This window comes from Narcine bancroftii, chromosome 1 (assembly GCF_036971445.1).
Source record: "Narcine bancroftii isolate sNarBan1 chromosome 1, sNarBan1.hap1, whole genome shotgun sequence".
In the NCBI taxonomy this organism is placed as follows: domain Eukaryota; kingdom Metazoa; phylum Chordata; class Chondrichthyes; order Torpediniformes; family Narcinidae; genus Narcine; species Narcine bancroftii.
Window position 1 is genome coordinate 41,585,632 of NC_091469.1, and position 18,979 is coordinate 41,604,610.

Below are 18,979 nucleotides of genomic sequence, written 5' to 3' on the forward strand. Positions count from 1 at the left end.
AATGACCTGGGTTAGTAAGTTTGTTTATACTGTCAGAGGTTATAGCAGGACATTGATAGGATGCAAAACTGGGCTGAGAAGGAATTCAACCCAGTGAAGTGGTTCATTTTGGCAGGTCAAATATGATGGCAGAATATAGTATTAATGGTAAGACTCTTGGCTAGGTGAGGGATCTTGGGGTCCAAGTCTATAGGATGCTCAAAGCAGCTGTGCAGGTTGATTCTGTGGTTGAGAAGGCATATGATGTATTGACCTTCATTAATTGTGTAATTGAATTTTGGAGCTGAGAGGTAATGTTGCAGCTATATAGGACTGTACTTGGAGCACTGTGTGCAGTTCTGGTTACCTCACTACCGGAAGGATGTGAAAGCCATAGAAAGGATGCAGAGATTTACAAGGACGTTGCCTGGTATAGGAAGCGTACCTTATAAAAGCAGGTTGAGTGAACTTGACCTTTTCTCCTTGGAGCAGTGGAGAATGAGAGGCTTTTTTTCCCAGGGCTGAAATGGAGAGGACACCGGTTTAAAGTCCTGGGGAGTAGGTACTGAGATGTCAGGGATAGGTTTAAAAAAAAACACTGCAGAGTAGTGGGTGCATGGAATGGATTGCTGGCAACGGAAGTGGATACATTAGGGTCCTTTAAGAGACTTTTGGGTAGGTACATGGAGATTAGAAAAATGGAGAGCTATGGCAAAGCCTAATTTCTGAGGTTGGGATGTTTTGCACAATTTCATGGGCCAAAGGGCCCGTATTGTGCTGTAAGTTTTCTGTTTCAGTCAAGTGCAAAGTGTTGCATTTTGAAAGGATAAACTAAGGACGAACATACATGGTAAATGGGCAGGCACTGAGGAGTGCGGAAGAACAGAGGGATTCAGGAATATGGATACTTAATTCTGTAAAAGTGGCATCACAGATAGGGTTATAAAGAGAGCTTTTGGCATATTGCCCTTCATAAATCCGAGTATAGGAATTAAGATGTTATGGTAAAGTTGTATAAGACATTGGTGAGGCTAAATTTGGAATATTAATGACAGGAAGATATGAATAAGATTGAAAAGAGTGCAGAGATACAGGGAAAAGTTAAACAGGTTAGGACTTTATTGCCTAGAGTGTAGAAGGACAAGGGGATATTTGATAGAGGTACAGGTACATGATCCTTTATCCGGAACCCTTGGGGGACAGTGTTTCGAATTATGGATTTTTCTGGATTTCAGAAAGCCAGATTTAAGCACACCTGAATTGTCCTGTCATACCCCCTTCTAGTCGCCCTGCCGTCTCCTTTCCCCCCCCCCCCCCACCCCCACCCGCCCGACTTGCGCTGCCAGTCTCTCTCCCCACTTGATGGATTTTGGAGCTTTCCAGATTCTAGATGTCCAGATAAAGGATCGTGTACCTGTACTTAAAATTCTGAGGGCTATAGAGAGTAAATATAGGTAGGGGTTTTCCCATTGAAGGTATGCAAGATACAAATCTGAGGATATAGGTTGGGGGGGGGGGAAATCTTGTCATAGAGAGTGGTGGGAGTGTGGAATGAGCAACCTGATTAAGTAAATTTTAAAAAAATATGGATAAGAGGTGTTTGTGGAGGGCTAAGGACTGGTGCAGTCCTTAGCCTATCAATGTCCTGCTATAACCCCTGACTAGGCAGAATACTACAGTACATTTTCCCCATACTGAAAAGATCCAAAAACTGAACTTTTTTACAGCGCCAACATGTCAAAAGTTGAAAAATAATGATCAGCTGATGACCCCATGGAGGAAACATTTGAAAAGGCCATTGAGGAGAATTTCTAGTATTTGGTGCTGCATTTATCTTATTACCATATTACCAGATATCAAGTTTTTTTTGATACCCATTAAAACATTATTTCATGCTCAAAGCCGCCTGTTGTTTTTTGTTTAACCGCTAATGCTACTGACTTGTTTACGACCATTGTTCCAATAACCGGAAAACACCCACTAATTGAAAAACATCCAGTCCCTAGCATTTTGGCTAAGGGGGAACATTTCTAGAATGGCCCATTTCTATTCTGTGATTGTATGAACAATAGCCATCTGCTAGAAATCCAGGAAGAAGCTATCAAGGTCTGATGAAAGAACTGATCAAAAATGTTTATCTTCTTGAAATGCTGCCTAAAAGATGACATTTCCCCCAAGTGGGAGATTGCAGAAAATTGTTTTATTTTATTACTGGGCTGACAAGACCTAATCTCAATGGAAGTACAGTGCAAAGTTAGAACTTGAATGATTTCATTAATGGAATAAACCATGCATCTTATTAAAAGCATTTAATTTGTTAGGATTTCTAGGAATCATACTCTACATTCAATTTCCATCAAGGAAAAAGCTGCACAAACCCTCAAACGTATGATGGCCAGTCACAAAATTGTCTCCTTAACATTTACAATTTCCAGAGGAGTAGAGACTTGGGTGGGACAACAAAATTAAATTTTATAAATTTGATGTTGAATAACCCCAGTGTTATTTTTATTTCATTAGATGTACACCTCACTGACAAAAGGCAAAGGAGGAAAAACCCAACACCCAACCCCAACCAACCAATTTTCCCCTGCAACCGTGTCTGCCTGTCCCGCATCGGACTTGTCAGCCACAAACGAGCCTGCAGCTGACGTGGACTTTTTACCCCCTCCATAAATCTTCGTCCGCGAAGCCAAGCCAAAGAGATGTACTTCAGGTATCCATCACTAAAGCCACTTAGAATATTTACTGTTTTAAACACTTGCCTCAGTTTTAGAAATGATAAACTAGTGAAGTAGTATGAAGTTTAATTAGATCCTTTTCACCATGTTTGTCATAACCGTCAATTGTGGTTTTTGACCAGAGACTTTTTTTCATTAGTATATGAAGAGATGTGCAGCAGGTCATTTCACTTGTGATAAACTTCTAATCCATGTTGGGTTTGAAATAAGATTTCAAGATGCATGGTTGATGGTCTGTTTATAATTCACTGTTAAATCCTGTACCTCAAGCAGCAGCAGTTTTGGAAAATAAAATTAAAATTTTGTCTACCACAAAAATAAGTAAAAAATATTGGACATTGTTGAAAATAGTTATGCACAAGGTCTTCACTATTATACACAGCTGAGGAAACATTTTACTAGACTGTACAAAGAGATTTCATTATCCCATTGGAAACCTACTCAAGACCCTTTTTAATTAAATATTCCAGGATCAACATAGGGATATGCAAGAAATTCTCCTAATTTATTGCCATCAGCGTCATAATGAAGCATCCTGAAACAGATGTCACAAAAGAAGCTTGGGTCTTCAGGGGCAAGAGTATCATTGTTGGTTACCCACCTAGAAGAAAAAAAAAGTGATTGCATGAGCAATACAGCATCAGACTGGATTCCCAAGTTTGGTTCTGTTCAATAATATCTACACTAATCATTTAGAGGTATTTAATATCCTCTTCAAATATCTGGCAGTCAAGTTGAATGTTTAATATTTTTGAATTTAACGACCTTAAGCATTGAATACTCAGTTTCTAAACCTTGGAAAAATAACTGAATAGTCTCTGAAAAAAAAATCTCATTTTGGTTATCATTCAAGTCATGAGTCAATTGCACTTTTTTGTGAACCTGGTTTGGTCAATTAAATGGGATCTTAAAAATGAAAGTGACTTAAGATGGTGCTATTCTAATCAGTAATAGAATGCAACAGGCACAACCAAAAGAAAAATTATTTTCTAAGGATGAAAGAATTTAATACAAACTGATGTATACCTCAGAGGGCAGATATTACAATGCAGGAAAGATGCAACTGCACTTGTCCCATTCTGAGAATGCCTGACACCAATCTCTAAACAGATATGGAACTGGAAGATGAAGTAAGAGAACTAGGACTAACCTAGAGGAACACTTCACCACACAATCAATGCACCAGCAATTACAAAAAAATTAAGTGGGGTTTGGGGAACACAACTAATGTGCCTCAATTACACATGATAAAATGATAATGAATAACAGCACACCATAACAGTGGCACTAATCTACATTACAAACTCAATTTCAGGAAATCTGAAGAGAAGCTAACAGCTTTTTTTTGTCTAGAGCACACATGTCAAACTCTGGCCCGCGGGCCAAATTTGGCCCGCGATATAATTATATTTGGCCTGCAAGATCATTTCAAAAATGTATAGAGGTGGCCCGCTGGCCGCCGCGCCAGTATAGCGCATGCACAGCTAATACTATAAATCCCAGAATGCATTGGCGTCAGCCCGCTAATCGCCCCCACCTCCTCTGTTTTCGTTGCAGGGTCTCACCGTGGACTCTGGTTTTGGGGCCTGGCTGGTGTCAGGGGAAGCCAAGGCCGCTTCCCAGCGCCCGGAACCGGAGGCCTCGGGCCTGACCTCGCCAGGACCGTTGCCCACTCCCCCTCCCTGCCGCAGGCCGACCCGCGACTCACAGTGACGGGGCCGCTGATCTGCCGAGATGCCGCCCTGCAGCGAGAGCCGATGCCCCCGCACTGTCGTTGTCCAACCCGATCGCCCGCAAACCCCGCCCTCCCGCACACAGGCCTGAGTAAGGATTATGAACTTTAATCTCAGGATAAAATGATCTTCCAATAGTTTCATGTCACAGTGATAAATATATTCCTGGTTAAAAATGGTCCTGCACCTGGATACAAGCTCATTAGGCATAAAACTTGAAAAGTGTGTAAATCAAAGGATATCTGTACCAATGGAAAAAGGGCATGGCAAATAACCCTGCTAGAGTTCATGCCCACAATCAGTCACCCATTTGATTGTTTCAGGAATCATGTTATTCTCCCACATTCTCAATAGCCCTCAGATTTTACTATTCGACAGCACACTAGCAACATTTGACAAATCCTCTATAGAGAAATATTATTTATTGAATATTTTATTTCTCATTTGTTAATGCTTCTGGAAAGAGTTTATCCAAAACTATTATTAAACATTTATTTTAATAAGAAAAAGTTTAACATTACATATGTTGAAAGAAGAGAAAACATGTAGATGTTGTTGAAAATTTTCAATAAATATTTAGTTCGGCCCTCGACTTAGTCCAAGTTTTTAATTTTGGCACTCTGTGAATTTGAGTTTGACACCCCTGGTCTAGAGGGTGATGTAAAAAGATACAAAAGGAAACTAATAACAGCAACTGTAATTTATAATAAATTTTAGTTGGGCCTTTTGGGTCAAGCTGATGTTATTTTTGAAGCAGTTATATTAGAATGGATTACGTAATCTAACATAAAAAGGTCAATCTTATTCCAGGACTGTTTTAACAGATGTGGAACATCATAAATATGAATTATGAGCAGACACAATTCACAGCCTCTCAAGCCTGCTCCACTAATTAATGAAATCAAAGCTCTTCTGAAGTATTTGTAGATCCAGCACTAGGAGTAGCATCTTACACAATAGCTTCTTAGCCATTAGCTTCAGGTTGCTATGTAACCCAGTGCTTCACTGAGTAGATTGGTAGCAAAATGTATACAATTTAAGTGCTGCATCTTACAAACTGTTTGGTCAGCGTTGTACAGCATGGAAATAAGCCTTCAGCCCAACTCATTCATTCCAAAGTGCCTTCCTGCATGTGTTTGGTTCATGTACATTTCAACCTTTACCAGCCAATTATCTGTAAATGTCTTTTTTTTTTAAATTGTAGTGGTATCCATCTCCACCACTTCATTTGGTAGCTTCCTCCTCATAACCACTTGTATGAAAAACTTACCCCTCAAGACCCTTTTAAGTTTTTCCCCTTACCTGAAATGTGCCCTCGAGTTTTAGATTGACCTAGCCTGCAAAAAAGACAGCAACTTTCATCTTATCCACTCTCTTCGTGATTTTACAAACTTTGATCTTTATAGGTCCCCAGGCTCCTTTGCTCCAGGATAGTCCCAGTTAATCCAGTATAAGGCCACCAGTCCCACCAACATCCTGGTAGGATCGGTTATGAACACTAACCATATCCTTCCTATTGTACGACAACCAGAAATACATACAGTATTCCAAGTGTGGTCTCACCAATGTTTTGTACAGTCATAACGTGATATCTCAACTCCTGTACTCAATACACTGAGCAAAGCCAATTGTCTCCCCTTTCCTTGCATTCTTAAGCCACAGTGATCACCTCCCAAAACGTGCCTACCAAAAATCAGTGAACCTCAACTCATTGCAACAATGGCAGTTGTTGCTCAAGCTCCAAAACATGTTCAAGCTCAAGCTGACAAGCCTTCTTGTACCCGTTATGTTACAGATTCCAACAGGGTGTAGTACATGCAGACCTCGTCTGCAAGGTTCCTTGCTATGCCTTGTATTCCTCAGAATTTATCAACATGAAATCCCAACTAGTCATCTCTTACATGAACACCAACCAGTCAACTTAGTGGCTTCCTTGGACTCTGCTGTAACAGTAACTTTCAGTTTTACAGTATGGAAACAGGCTCTTCAGTCCAACTTGTCCATGTTAACCAAGCCATCTACCCTAGGTAGTCAGCCCCATTTCCCCATAATTGGCCCATATCCCTCTATTTACATGCCTTTTTAATGTTACAATTGCATTCACTTCTACCACTTCCTCTGGTTGCTGCTTCCGCATAGTTATTGTGTTACATAGAATGTCCTTCAAAATCTTTCCCTTCTCACTTTAAATCTATGCCCTCTAGGTTTGGGTAACCCTATCTTTAAAATAGAACTTGGATTTCCCCTAGCTTCAGTTGAACAGGTCCTCAAAAGGACAGTGTATGTATTGTACTGTGATCAAAGAAAATGTATTCAAATTTCAGTTTGAAAATTTTGAATGTTGAAAAGTTTCCACAGACATCTCTCTCTCTCTCTCTCAGATATATACTAAATAATCATCTTGGCAAAATAAAGAATACATTGATTCATAAACTAGCCCTTACAAAATGCACTGTTGTATTGTCTTTAACATTGCATACACTCACCTGACTATAAATAACTTGCAAACAGAACACTTCCGAGTCCAGATCCAGGGTTTTTTGATGAGACACGGGTACAAAGTCTTATCTAGACAATCATCATGATGGACAACTCTGGCAGCAAATAAATGTTGATAGTTAGATTAGTTCAACACTTAACATAAGCACCACTTTCAAAAGATAAAGCTACTGCTAATTCTTCCAGTGGCTTGAGTAGGTTCTTCAGCTCATCTTGTCCATGCCAACTATCAAATAACCATCTGTACTAATCCCATTTACAAACACCTCAGAGGTCTACCTTTGTCTTGGTGATTCAAGGACTTCAAATGTTGGAAGAGTCTCAACCTCCGTACTGTCCACTGTCCTCTCAAACTATGCTTGCAAATTCCAACTAACCTCAGAATGTTAAAAATGTTAAAACAAAATGTCATTGTATCATCTCTAAACTTCTTCCTACTTAACTTAAACCTACACCCTCTGGTTACAGACAACTCTACCATGGGGAAAAGTTTATTGACTATCCTATCTATGCAACATCAAGTGGAGAAGTGTGATAGTGGTGTACACAATTAAGGGCAATAAAAGTAGTACTTTAAAAAAATTCATATAACCTACAAGTTATGTGCATTAAAAAAAAATCAAACCAAGTCTCTTCCCCTCCCCCCCACCCCGAGTTAGATATGTGTGAGCATGCTATACGAAGATATTTGCACAATTGATGGCGAGCATGGGAATGTAATATTGGCAATGAAAGAACACACACAATTGATAGCAGCAGTGGGAAATTCTGCCCTGTGGCATCAATTTAATCATCCTCATTCCATTAAATTAAACCATGAAATTCTCAATTACACACTTTTTAACAAGATAGGCTTTAAAAGAAAAGCTTTTTTAAATCAAGATTATTAAAATTCTTCTGAACTCTGAAGCCTGTCTTTGATATATTTAATTGATTCCTCTCCAAAACTTGTTAATGTAATGCAGAAGATATTATCTATATGATGAGCAATTGACCCTTCTGGGGGAAATTGGTCGGGTGTTAATTGCAGTAAATTAACTGTGAAAGATTGTGGGACCATGGAATGTGCTTTGTCTCACGTCCCAAGTAAGTGAAAATCACTCTTGTAAGTCCTATAGGCTTCTTCAGTGTATTCTCCGCCAAGGATGCACCTGCAGAAGCAGAAGCGGGCCTTTGAATTGCCGTTCAGGTGGCAGTGCTAAAAGCACAGCGTTAGCCACCTGAAGGGACAGCTGGCGCGGGCTGTCAGCGCGGGACGTCCCCACACTGATATCACCACCCAGCTCTCCCAACAGCCCGACACGAGCCCCCCCCCCCCCAACAGCAAGATATGAGCCCCCACAGCCGCCCCCCCCCCCAACAGCCTGACACGAGACCCCACACCGCGGGGCAGCCGGTGGGGGCAGACGGTGTGGGCCGCCAGCACGGAGACTCCCCGCGCAGGATGTCCCCACACTTACAGCCCGCGCCGACTGCCTCACAGTGTGGGGACCCATGTTGAGCCACTGGGAGACCGGGTGCGGGGACCCACGCCGGCCAGGAGAGCTGGGCAATGGCATCAGTGCTGGGACGTCCCCGTGCTGACAGCCCACAGCCCACGCCGCTACCCCTGCCCTGACGTTCCACGCCGGGGGGGGGGGGGGGGGGCGGGCGGCAAGGGCAGCTAGAAGGGGAGCTGTCAGGCACTCGCCAGCTGACTGTCATCCCCTTAGCAGCTGCTTTCAGGCAACTGCATTCATGTGCAGGGGGGGACCTCAGTGCTCCGGCGATGTAACCCTCCTCCGGGAGGGATAAAAGTTTGCCTCGCAGGCGCCTCCTGCGCTTTCAAGTGGCCTCCCGACAGCCGCATATTGGCAATAATATGCGGCTTTACAATTGGGGATTTTGGCCACCTGAAAGTGCCTAATACGAAAATATTTTTACTCAGTGTGTGTGTGAGATAGGTGTGAAACTAAGACACACTGTCAGAAATAAAACTTCTCACACATGAGTCTCTTTAAAACTGATGACACGACAAGCTTTATTTACAAGTCTGCAGAGTTGGACTTAACTGGTTTCTCACCAGTTAAGCCCCGATACATACAGTGCATTGATTTTTATACCTTTATTATTTGCCCTTCCCCTTCTTATTAATACTGTTTTAATTGGTTAGTATTACAAAAGCATCCTAAGTACAACTGCATTTTTAATTATCACGTTCGTTACGTACGCTGTGAACTCTACATTCACTGAATTCTGTTTCTCACACTTCTTATCAATCCTTTGTCTCCTGCATGTCTCTCACTATGACCATGAAAAGATAGGTTTAAAAAAACATATTCAGCAGCTCCTTCTGTCCTTGACTGCTAGTAAACTCTCTGTCCGTTCTGGCTTCCCTGTTTATGATTAATCATCACATTTTAACTTAAGTCTTTTTAACCTAAATTCTCTATATCACACACACCATCCCAGCCAACATCCTGGTGGTTTTTCACACCAGACCAATCATATTTTTTCAGTATTGTGGCAGCCATTATTCTGCATATTTAATACAAGTGTAAATAACAAGATGCTGAAGGAAATCAATAGGTCAAGTGACATCTGTGGATGCAGGCAGATATGGTCGACATTTCAGGTTTGTCTCGCTTTTATATATAAAAAAAAAAAAAAAAAATTATTCTAAGGCCTGGCAAAAATGGCCAACATTCTTCATGTCTGCTCTATCACCTTGTCCACCCACGTTGCCACCTTCAGATCTGTATGTATTTGTACCAAGAGATCCCTCTGATCCTCAATACTCCCATGATTTATTGTACTTATATCACCTATCAAAATGAATCACTTTGGACTTAACAGGGTTACGTTCTAATAGATGTGGTGTGGTGGCAATCTAGAGAAATAACTACTGCTCTACCTTAAAAGAAAACAAAGATAGATAAAATATTTGCTGTATTCTGCACAGTTAAATCAAGTAAAACCATACTAAATTCCCGGTGAGTGGGTCTTTGTAATTTGAGGACAGAACTAAATCTTGATGAGAAAACCAGTGTAGATTTTCCTCTGTAACAGAAATAAAGTCACAGGCTTTCATAGAATAGGCTGGAAAGAAGTGACGGAACATTCCAGACAGGAAATTAGATTATCTTTTCTGCCCTGGTCAACACAAAGTAATCACAGTACCACCAGGCTCTAGAATACAATCAATGTCTAACACAACACTAAATGCTTGCCAACCAATTCCACTACTTGACAAACAGGCTCCCATTCATAAATCGGCTTCCTGCCCAGACATGGTTCCACTGTTTGTCAGACATAATGTAGCTTTCAAAAGCTGCAGGATACACATAACCACACTGGAGGCGCCAACAAGCCCTAGGCTTCACAGACCTTCAAACTGGCAGCTCCCCTTGCTATTGTTAATATTCATAGCTTTCTGCTTAAGGTAGAACTTGCATTTGCAAGAGTTAAAGATGATTGAGACTAAGGAACACTGTATATGGCAAGCAGCTTCCCAGACTGCTTCTACTGTATAGGCTACAAATTCAAATCTTTTAATTATAACATGTACATGTGAAGTGCCAGTTGATGAAGTATACGAAGACGATGTGGTCAAACAATAATCATGGCTTTTATAAGCAGAAACTCATGGTACAATTTTCTTCTTCTTTGGCTTGGCTTCGCGGACGAAGATTTATGGAGGGGTATGTCCACGTCTGCTGCAGGCTCGTTGGTGACTGACAAGTCCGATGCTGGACAGGCAGGCACAGTTGCAGCGGTTGCAAGGGAAAATTGGTTGGCTGGGGTTGGGTGTTGGGTTTTTCCTCATTTATCTTTTGTCAGTGAGGTGGGCTCTGCGGTCTTCTTCAAAGGAGGTTGCAGCCCGCCGAACTGTGAGGCGCCAAGATGTACGGTTGGAGGCGATGTCAGCCCACTGGCGGTGGTCAATGTGGCAGTCCTTGTACCTCTTATTTGGTGTTCCTCTGTCTCGGTGGCCAGTAGAGAGCTCGCCATACAACATGATCTTGGGAAGGCGATGGTCCTCCATTCTGAAGACGTGACCCACCCAGCGCAGTTGGGTCTTCAGCAGCGTGGATTCGATGCTTGCGGATTCTGCCAGCTCGAGTACTTCGATGTTGGTGATGAAGTCATTCCAATGAATGTTGAGGATGGAGTGGAGACAGTACTGATGGAAGCGTTCTAGGAGCCGTAGATGATGCCGGTAGAGGACCCATGATTCGGAGCCGAACAGGAGCGTGGGTACGACAACAGCTCTGTACATGCTGATCTTTGTGTGTTTCTTCAGGTGGTTGTTTTTCCAGACTCTTTTGTGTAGTCTTCCAAAGGCGCTATTTGCCTTGGCGAGTCTGTTGTCTATCTCTTTGTCGATCCTTGCATCAGATGAAATGGAGCAGCCGAGGTAGGTAAACTGGTTGACCGTTTTGAGTTGTGTGTGCCCGATGGAGATGTGGGGGGGGTGGGGGGCTGGTAGTCATGGTGGGGAGCTGGCTGATGGAGGACCTCAGTTTTCTTCAGGCAGACTTCCAGGCCAAACATTTTGGCAGTTTCCACAAAACAGGACATCATGCACTGGAGAGCTGGCTCTGAATGGGCAACTAAAGCGGCATCATCTGCAAAGAGTAGTTCACGGACAAGTTGATACAATAATGAAAGACAATAGGTGCATACACAGTTATACCCAAGGGGAGTGTCCTTAACAGAGTGTCCTTGCTGTACTAACAGCCAATGTTAGTACAGCAAGGCTCGCCAGAGGGGAGACAGGCAGCTTGGCAGACATTCACCACAGTCTATCCCCGGCAGAAAAAGGGTTAAAATCAAAAGGACAGCTGCTAGGAAAGACTGAAGCAAGCGATGTTTGGCATTGAGAATACTCTAACAGCCAAAATATGCAAGTATCTAGCAAGCAATAAATATAATGAGATGCTTTATGAATATGTCAGCCTATCAGGTTGTTTACAAATTCTGGAGCTTCTCAAAACGGGTGGCTCCTTTGCAACCTTGGGAACTGGTACAGGTCCTGAGTCTGTAGTGTGGGAAGGACTGACTTCTGGACCCACTCCAGAATCACCAGTGTGAGACAGTGGAGCCTCAGCATGGCCACCTGAAAGCTTACTAGGGGGTCACAGGCTTGGGGGGGGTGGGGGGGGGGGGGAGTGAGCCCAATCTCTCAGGCTCTTTTGACAGTTGCCTTTCATTCTTGCAGCTCCAGGACGCATTTTCTTGGTGTTTCTCTTCTTCTTCTTATCAGTGGGAGTAATTTTCGCCTTACATGCTTTAGCAAAGTGGCCGAGTTTCCCACAATAGCTGCAGGTAGCAAATCGAGCCAGGCACTTCTGCCTGGGGTGCCAGCTCTTATCACTGAAGTAGCATTTTTTTTAGGAGTTCGCCTTTTTTTTCCTTTGGGGTTCTAGCACTCCTGGATGTTTCCTTTTTGGTTTCTAGCATTTCACTGGATTGCATGGCACTTCTCAGTGTTTTGGCTAGAGTGACTGCCCGGTCGTAGGTTAAGGGCTCCGTCTCCAGCAGCCTCTATCGGATGTAACTGAAGTCAATCCCATTGACAAAAGCATCCAGCTTCAAGGCACTGTGGTGATGTTCATTTGCCAGCGAGTCGAGGGCCAGTGCATAGGCAGCATCACTTTTCCCCGGGTTTCTGGCATCTAGTCAGCAACTGGTGTCGAGCAAGCACCACATTCCGTGGCGCTGTATAGTAAGCTGTCAGACGTTTCCAGGTTATAGCCAGAGTGGTAGCTCCTTGCGTTATGGCGAAAGGGACCTCACCCAGCAGAGAGTTCAGGTGGCCCCACTGTATCACCTCATCAACCACGTTGTTTCGAGCCATGTAGTAATCGAAACAAGCAATCCAGTGGTTGAAAATTTCTCTGGCCCTCGGGGCAGACTGGTCGATTATCAGCCACTCTGGCTTGAGGGCTGCATCCATTTCTGCTCATAAAATTGAAGTGCCAGTTGATGAAGTAGAAAAAGATGATGTGGTCAAACAATAATCATGGGTTTTATTAGCAGAAACTCATGGTACAATAATGAAAGACAATAGATGCATACCCAGTTATATCCAAGGGGAGTGTCCTGAACAGTAGAAATAATGCACAGCCAATGTTAGTACAGCAAGGCTCGCCAGAGGAGAGACAGGCAGCTTGGCAGACATTCACCACAACATGTAAAAAGCCAATTAACATTCAGCCACTTCCCTTTCTTTAGAAATACTTTCAAAGAGCTAACTTTTTAATTTGTATGCAAGAATGGTCCTTAAATATTGAACCCCTGACTGATTCTTTGAAATAAGGTTCAACAATATTAGTGAGGTGACCTTGTTTACCTGCCTCTAACACTCATTGCCATAAGCGTTACTCAATAAAATCTATGTTTTGTACTTCGTTGTTTTGCTGTACATTTTGTCCTTTGACAGGAAGAGCAGCTTTAACAACTTCAAGGGAAACTGGGAGAAAGTAGGAACACTGAAAAGAATTTGGGTGATCTGCCATGATCAGACTAAATGAAAGGTATCCAATCCAGTGATCAGTGGGGGGAAATCAGAAGTGGAGAGGGTGAGCAAATTTAAGTTCTTAGGAGTCGCCATCTTGGAGGATCTTTCCTGGACCCAACACACCAATGGCATCATGAAGAAAGCAGGTCAGTGCCTCTACTTTTTCAGGAGTTTGCAGAGGTTTGGTATGACACCAGAAACACTGGTAAATTTCTACAGAGATGTGATAGGAAGTCTGCTGACTGGCTCCATTATGGTGTAGTATGGGAACACCAATACACGAGTGTGAAGCCCTCCAAAAGCCCAGGACATCCCCACTATTGAGTACATCTACCGTGAACACTACCGTCAGACAGCAGCGGCAATCATCAAGGACCCACACCACCCAGCACATGCTCTGTTCTTGCTGCTACCATCAGTTTTACCACAAAACTCGCCCCACCAGGTTCAGGAACAGCTGCTACCCTTCCACCATCAGATTCCTCAACAACAAACTCAGAGACTCAATTAAGGACTCCACTTGTGCATTTTATTGATTTTCTTTTTGTTTTTTCTGTATTGAAGTTTGTTTTCATTTGTTATCTGTTTACAATTCTTTGTTTACATATTTATGTTGTGTACAATTTTTTTCCACTATCAACGAGTGGTAATTCTGGCACGCCTGCAGGAAAAAGGAATCTTAGAGTTAATGTACTCTGACAATAAATCTGAAAGAGGATACTCCAGGGCTTACATCCCTACTCTTATTTGCTGTTTTCTCTGTATTTGGGCCATTTAAGTGCTTCAACAATCAGCTCAAAATAAAACAATCAAAAAATTAGAGGATGGTAAATCCTGTAGCTCAGCTGTAATGAAAACATGGTTCATTATCTCCATTATTTTAGGCTCCCTTCCTCTCCTGAACCAAAATTCAAGCAAAACTCCCCATATCGAAAGATATTTCATTCATTGGTTTTAAATTCTACCAAAATGTTTCAACACATTTGTGTATTGTTCGTGTCAAGTCAGAGTCTTGAAAACAAAATCACCTTCAATACCTGAATGTTTCCAAGATTCACTGAAGTATTTAACTAGGAGCACCTCTATTAGTAAGATTGCCTACTTAAAACATTATTACTCTCCCTGTATAGAAAATATGAATCCCAGATCTTACTGACCTAAAGTAGATCACACTACCATGAAAATCTACTCCAGGACAAAATGGCACTCGCTGTCTCATTCTAGTTCATGGAAATTAGGAGCACATTTTCCAGAGATTCACATGTTGAAAGATCAAAGTCAATTATACAGCAAGACGTGTCTGTGGCATGCAAGCAAGATTGATTAGTTTATGCTTTTCAGAAATCCTACTATCCAAACACCACGAGGTTGAACATGACTGAACACAATTCAAGACTATCTTTGAAGTTTAATTTCTTGAATATTGGTTGATCTATTACAGCATCAAAGCTCAATCAGGAGGAAAAGCAATGACCGCAACTTGTTTCAGGGAATGTAGCTAGTCAAGCAGAAGTGTCTTTAGGGGATGTTTTTTGCAGTTTGTGACCATAACTCCACAGATTTTGAACTGGTTATGGAAAAGGAACAAAGATTAACCTATAATAAAGGTATTACATTGGCAAAGCCTAACTTCTTCAATAAAAAGAAAGGCATAGCAAAAGTAGATTAAGAGCATCAACTTCCAGGTGAGTCCAATTGGGAAGCAGAAAGAAACAGAAATATTGGCAGGTTAAAATCCAGGAGTAGATCAGTGGGAACCCTGGATGTCAAATAATAAGGATGAATAAAGGGGACAAAAAAGAAGCACTTGGTCCAGATGCTATTCCTGGTCACTTTCCTTAAAACATTCGTGGACCAACTGGCTGAAACTTTTGCAGACATTTCCAACCTCTCGCTGCTACAGCACATGGTCCCCATTTGCTTCAAAAGGAAATCCATATATACATTGTACTTATAAATTCACATTGGTATTACAATATGAAAGATATAGGGAATCATTAATAGGGTAGGCCTATCAAGAATACAAGTGTAGGGGGCGAGGCAAGATGGTGTAAAGGGAAGATGTGCAGTTCCACCTTTCCTCAGTTAGACTTATAAATACCCGACTTTAAAATCTGTGAAAGTGGTTAACAATAGTTTCTACAGACTTTGGAATAGTGGAGGATTGAAATGGCTACAAACGTGAAGAAATCAAAAACTCAGTTACAAAAGAAATGATCTTATAAAAGTGTTGAAGAATTGAGGCCTACCTACCAAGTTGAAGCCATGGAGTCGTCGACTGGAGTTCCCAAGCCTCAAAGGACCCCTGCTCGGCTGAGTATTACACCGGCGCTGATTGTGTGTCTGCAAGATGGCGCCGGTTCTGTGAATGAGCTCGGCCGGCCCTGACTCACGAACCCACAGTAATGCCTGGTGATCTAGGGGCGCGCAGTGCAGTGTTGGAAGACGCACCTACACGATCGGTGACTCTTCTGGGCATGCGCGATGCATCACAAGTTGAGAATTACTAGAGAAGGTGTGGGCTGTGGGGGAACACGAAAGACAGCAGGCTGACGAGGTCGGCGTGCTGTCGACAGGTATCCAGACCCGCAGTTACACTTGTGCCAGAAGAGGAAGAGAGCCCAGCGCTATTGAAATCAACATAGGAAGAATATATGGGGACTGGGACCAGAGAAGGTAGGCCTCAAGAGGAAGTGATGGAACCTGGACTTGATTCTGTGTTTACAATATTGGAAGGAATTGCTCATCAAATGGAAAACATGTCAATGCAGATGTCTACTCAGATATATGAAGGATTTATGGAAGTGAAAACTAAAATGAATAATATGTGAAGAGATGACTTCTATGAAGAAAGATATGACCGTAATTAAAAGTGATGTTAGTAGATGTATAAAAACAGTGGACACTGTACAGGATAATTTTTAAAAAATTGAAGAAGCTTTTTTTGAATGCAAGAATCAAGTGGATCGTAATAGAGAAAAAATGGAAAAAGTGGAGGATTTGTGGATTGGGGGATTCAGAAGAAGGAACTACTGAAAAAGATTGATTCATTAGAGAATCAAGGTCGAAGAAATAATGTAAAAATAGTAAGTCTTCCAGAAGATATGGAAGGTTCAGATCCGGTAAAAATTGTTTAAAAATGGATTCCTGAGGTACTGGGCAATAAATTTTTTCCGGATGGTCTGGAGCTAGACTGAGCACATGGAGCATTGAGGAAAAAACTGTTTCCAGGTCAACCACCGTCAACAATTTTGATTCATTGTTTGAAATATCGGGATAGAGAAATGATATTACGAGTTGCGGTGCAGAAGCCGCAGCAAAATCAGACTCCAATTATGGTTCAAAATAACAGAGTGTTCTATGCTGATTTGAGTCAAGAAATAATTAGAAGGCGCTGAGAATTTAATTCAGCTAAAGTAGTATTGTGGCGAAAGGGTTGTAAATTCATTTTTCGTTACCCGGCTGTATTGAAAGTTTTTTATGAGAATTTTCAATCTCAATTTTTTGAAAATGACCATGATGCATTAATTTTTGCTTATTCGTTGCCAGATCTGCGAGAAGTGGATGGTCGCCATTATCTTCGCTTAAAAGGAGGGTAAATGGAAATGGGACTGGGAAGAATGGGAAACACGGAAAGAATGGAAATTAAGTTGAATTGACGCAAAGTCTTCTTGATATTGAAGACCCAGAACAATCATTGGGACTGGAATCATTGGGTTGAATATATTTGATTAAGTACTTTGTGCAAGTCTGACTGGGGGGGTGGATGACACTGAGACCTTATACTCATCTGCCACTAATGGGTCTTACCACACCCAGTTTTTTAGGGATTACTACTTTCTAGTAGTTTATTTGGGGTAGTATATTTTTTCTATTTTTTTTTGACTTTGTGGAATTTTTATATAGGGGAGGATTTAGAATATTAAGGGAATTAGAAAGGGGAGTAATTTTATAGTTGTGTGAAGTTTATTATTAACAAAATGTCTAATTTGAGCTTTGCAACTTTTAATGTTCAGGCATTGAATAATCCCATTAAGCGTAAACGAGTATTGGCTTACATATAAAGAAGATGAAAGTTGATATTGCTTTTTTGCAAGAGACCTATACCAAAGAAAGGTTATATTTCGGATATGTATCAATTTTGGATATGTATCAATTGTTACAAGAAAGTATGGATAAACCAGAATGGGAGAAATCTAGGACTAAATGGGAAAATGATTTAACTTGTATTATCCCTCAGGAGAATTGGGAAGTTATGTGTCATGAAAGTGTAACTAAACTGACGAATGTAAGATATGGAATGGTTAATTATAATTTTTTACATCAGTTATATTTGACTCCAGAAAAACTGAAAAGATATGGGTTTAGTATTCGGACTCTTGTTTTAGATGTGGATCATGTATTGGAACTTTTTTTACATGCTGTTTGGTCTTGAGTTAAAGTACAACCATTTTGGGAAGGAATTAGGTTGGTTCTGGAAAAGTTGTTCAAAATTAAATTACCATTAGACCGATTGATTTTTTTGTTGGGCTACACGGTCTCTTTGAAGGGATTGGGATTGGATAAATTTCAGATTGCATTTGCACGTTTAATGTTGTCTGTAGCACGAAAATGTGTAGCTAGTACTTGGAAAGATAACGTGGAGATTAACATAGCACGTTGGCATAATGAATTGAGAGCTTGTGTTACTATGGAAAAAATTACATGCAACTTGCATGATAATTATTCTTTTTTTGTTAAAATGTGGTCTTCTTATTTGGAATATATGAATTTGGAAATACTTTGAAATATTGTATATATTTTGTTCTGTTTTTATATTTGGCTCCCCTTATGGGAGTTGGCTTAAGAGGTGGGAGGGAGGGGAGGGTTTTAAATTTTTTTATAATTATATATATATATATATATATATATATATATATATATAAATTGGGGTTTTTTTTGTTATTTGATTGTATGCTGTTCAAAAATCTTTTAAATAATTTTTTTTTAAAAAACACAAGTGTAGTGAGGTGTTATAAGGGTAATGAAAAATCATTGACCAATTCAGCAAACCTAAAGGAACTAAGAGGAAAAGAATAACCAGAGTGAGGCAGGGGAAAAAGGGCCCTTGAAGCTCAACATGGATAATCTATGCATGGTGCATGGAGGTAGAATCAGACAAAATCCTAAATGAATACTTTTAATCAGTATTCAAAGGAAACAAACTGTAGCTGGAGAATTTAGTGAAGGTGAAGAAGAGATGCTAGTGCATATAAATTAAAAAAGTACTCAATATTTCAATGGATTTAAAATATAAATAAATCCCAGGGCTAGAGTAGTTGCATCCCAGGCAACTGGAGGGGAGACCTGGAGAGAGATTTTTAAATTATTACTGGACACAAGCAGGCAACCCAATGATCACGACCATGTTCCCCCTTTTCAAGAAAGGCAACAGGTAACTATAGACGTGCCAATGTCACATCAATGGTAGGGAAGACACTGAAACCGAGGAAGAGGATAATGATCACTTGGAAAGTGAAGGAATG

The 18,979-nt window shown here is 41.2% G+C and overlaps 1 protein-coding gene across 5 annotated transcripts in view; it reads right to left on the reverse strand.

The window, feature by feature from the left end:
* Positions 1–2,941: 2,941 nt before the first annotated feature.
* Positions 2,942–18,979, reverse strand: part of snapc3 (small nuclear RNA activating complex, polypeptide 3) — a 77,325-nt gene continuing 61,287 nt past the window's right edge. For 3 of the 5 annotated variants that reach the window (XM_069924822.1, XM_069924801.1, XM_069924791.1), the window contains 2 exons: positions 6,940–7,047; positions 2,942–3,321 (listed from right to left, as the gene is read on the reverse strand). In XM_069924822.1, coding sequence (XP_069780923.1) covers positions 3,174–3,321; positions 6,940–7,047 — 256 coding nt within the window. In that variant the 3' untranslated portion in view covers positions 2,942–3,173. Of the gene's footprint in view, positions 3,322–6,939; positions 7,048–18,979 lie in introns of those variants that run through there. The other 2 variants (XM_069924811.1, XM_069924843.1) reach the window with 2 other exon arrangements.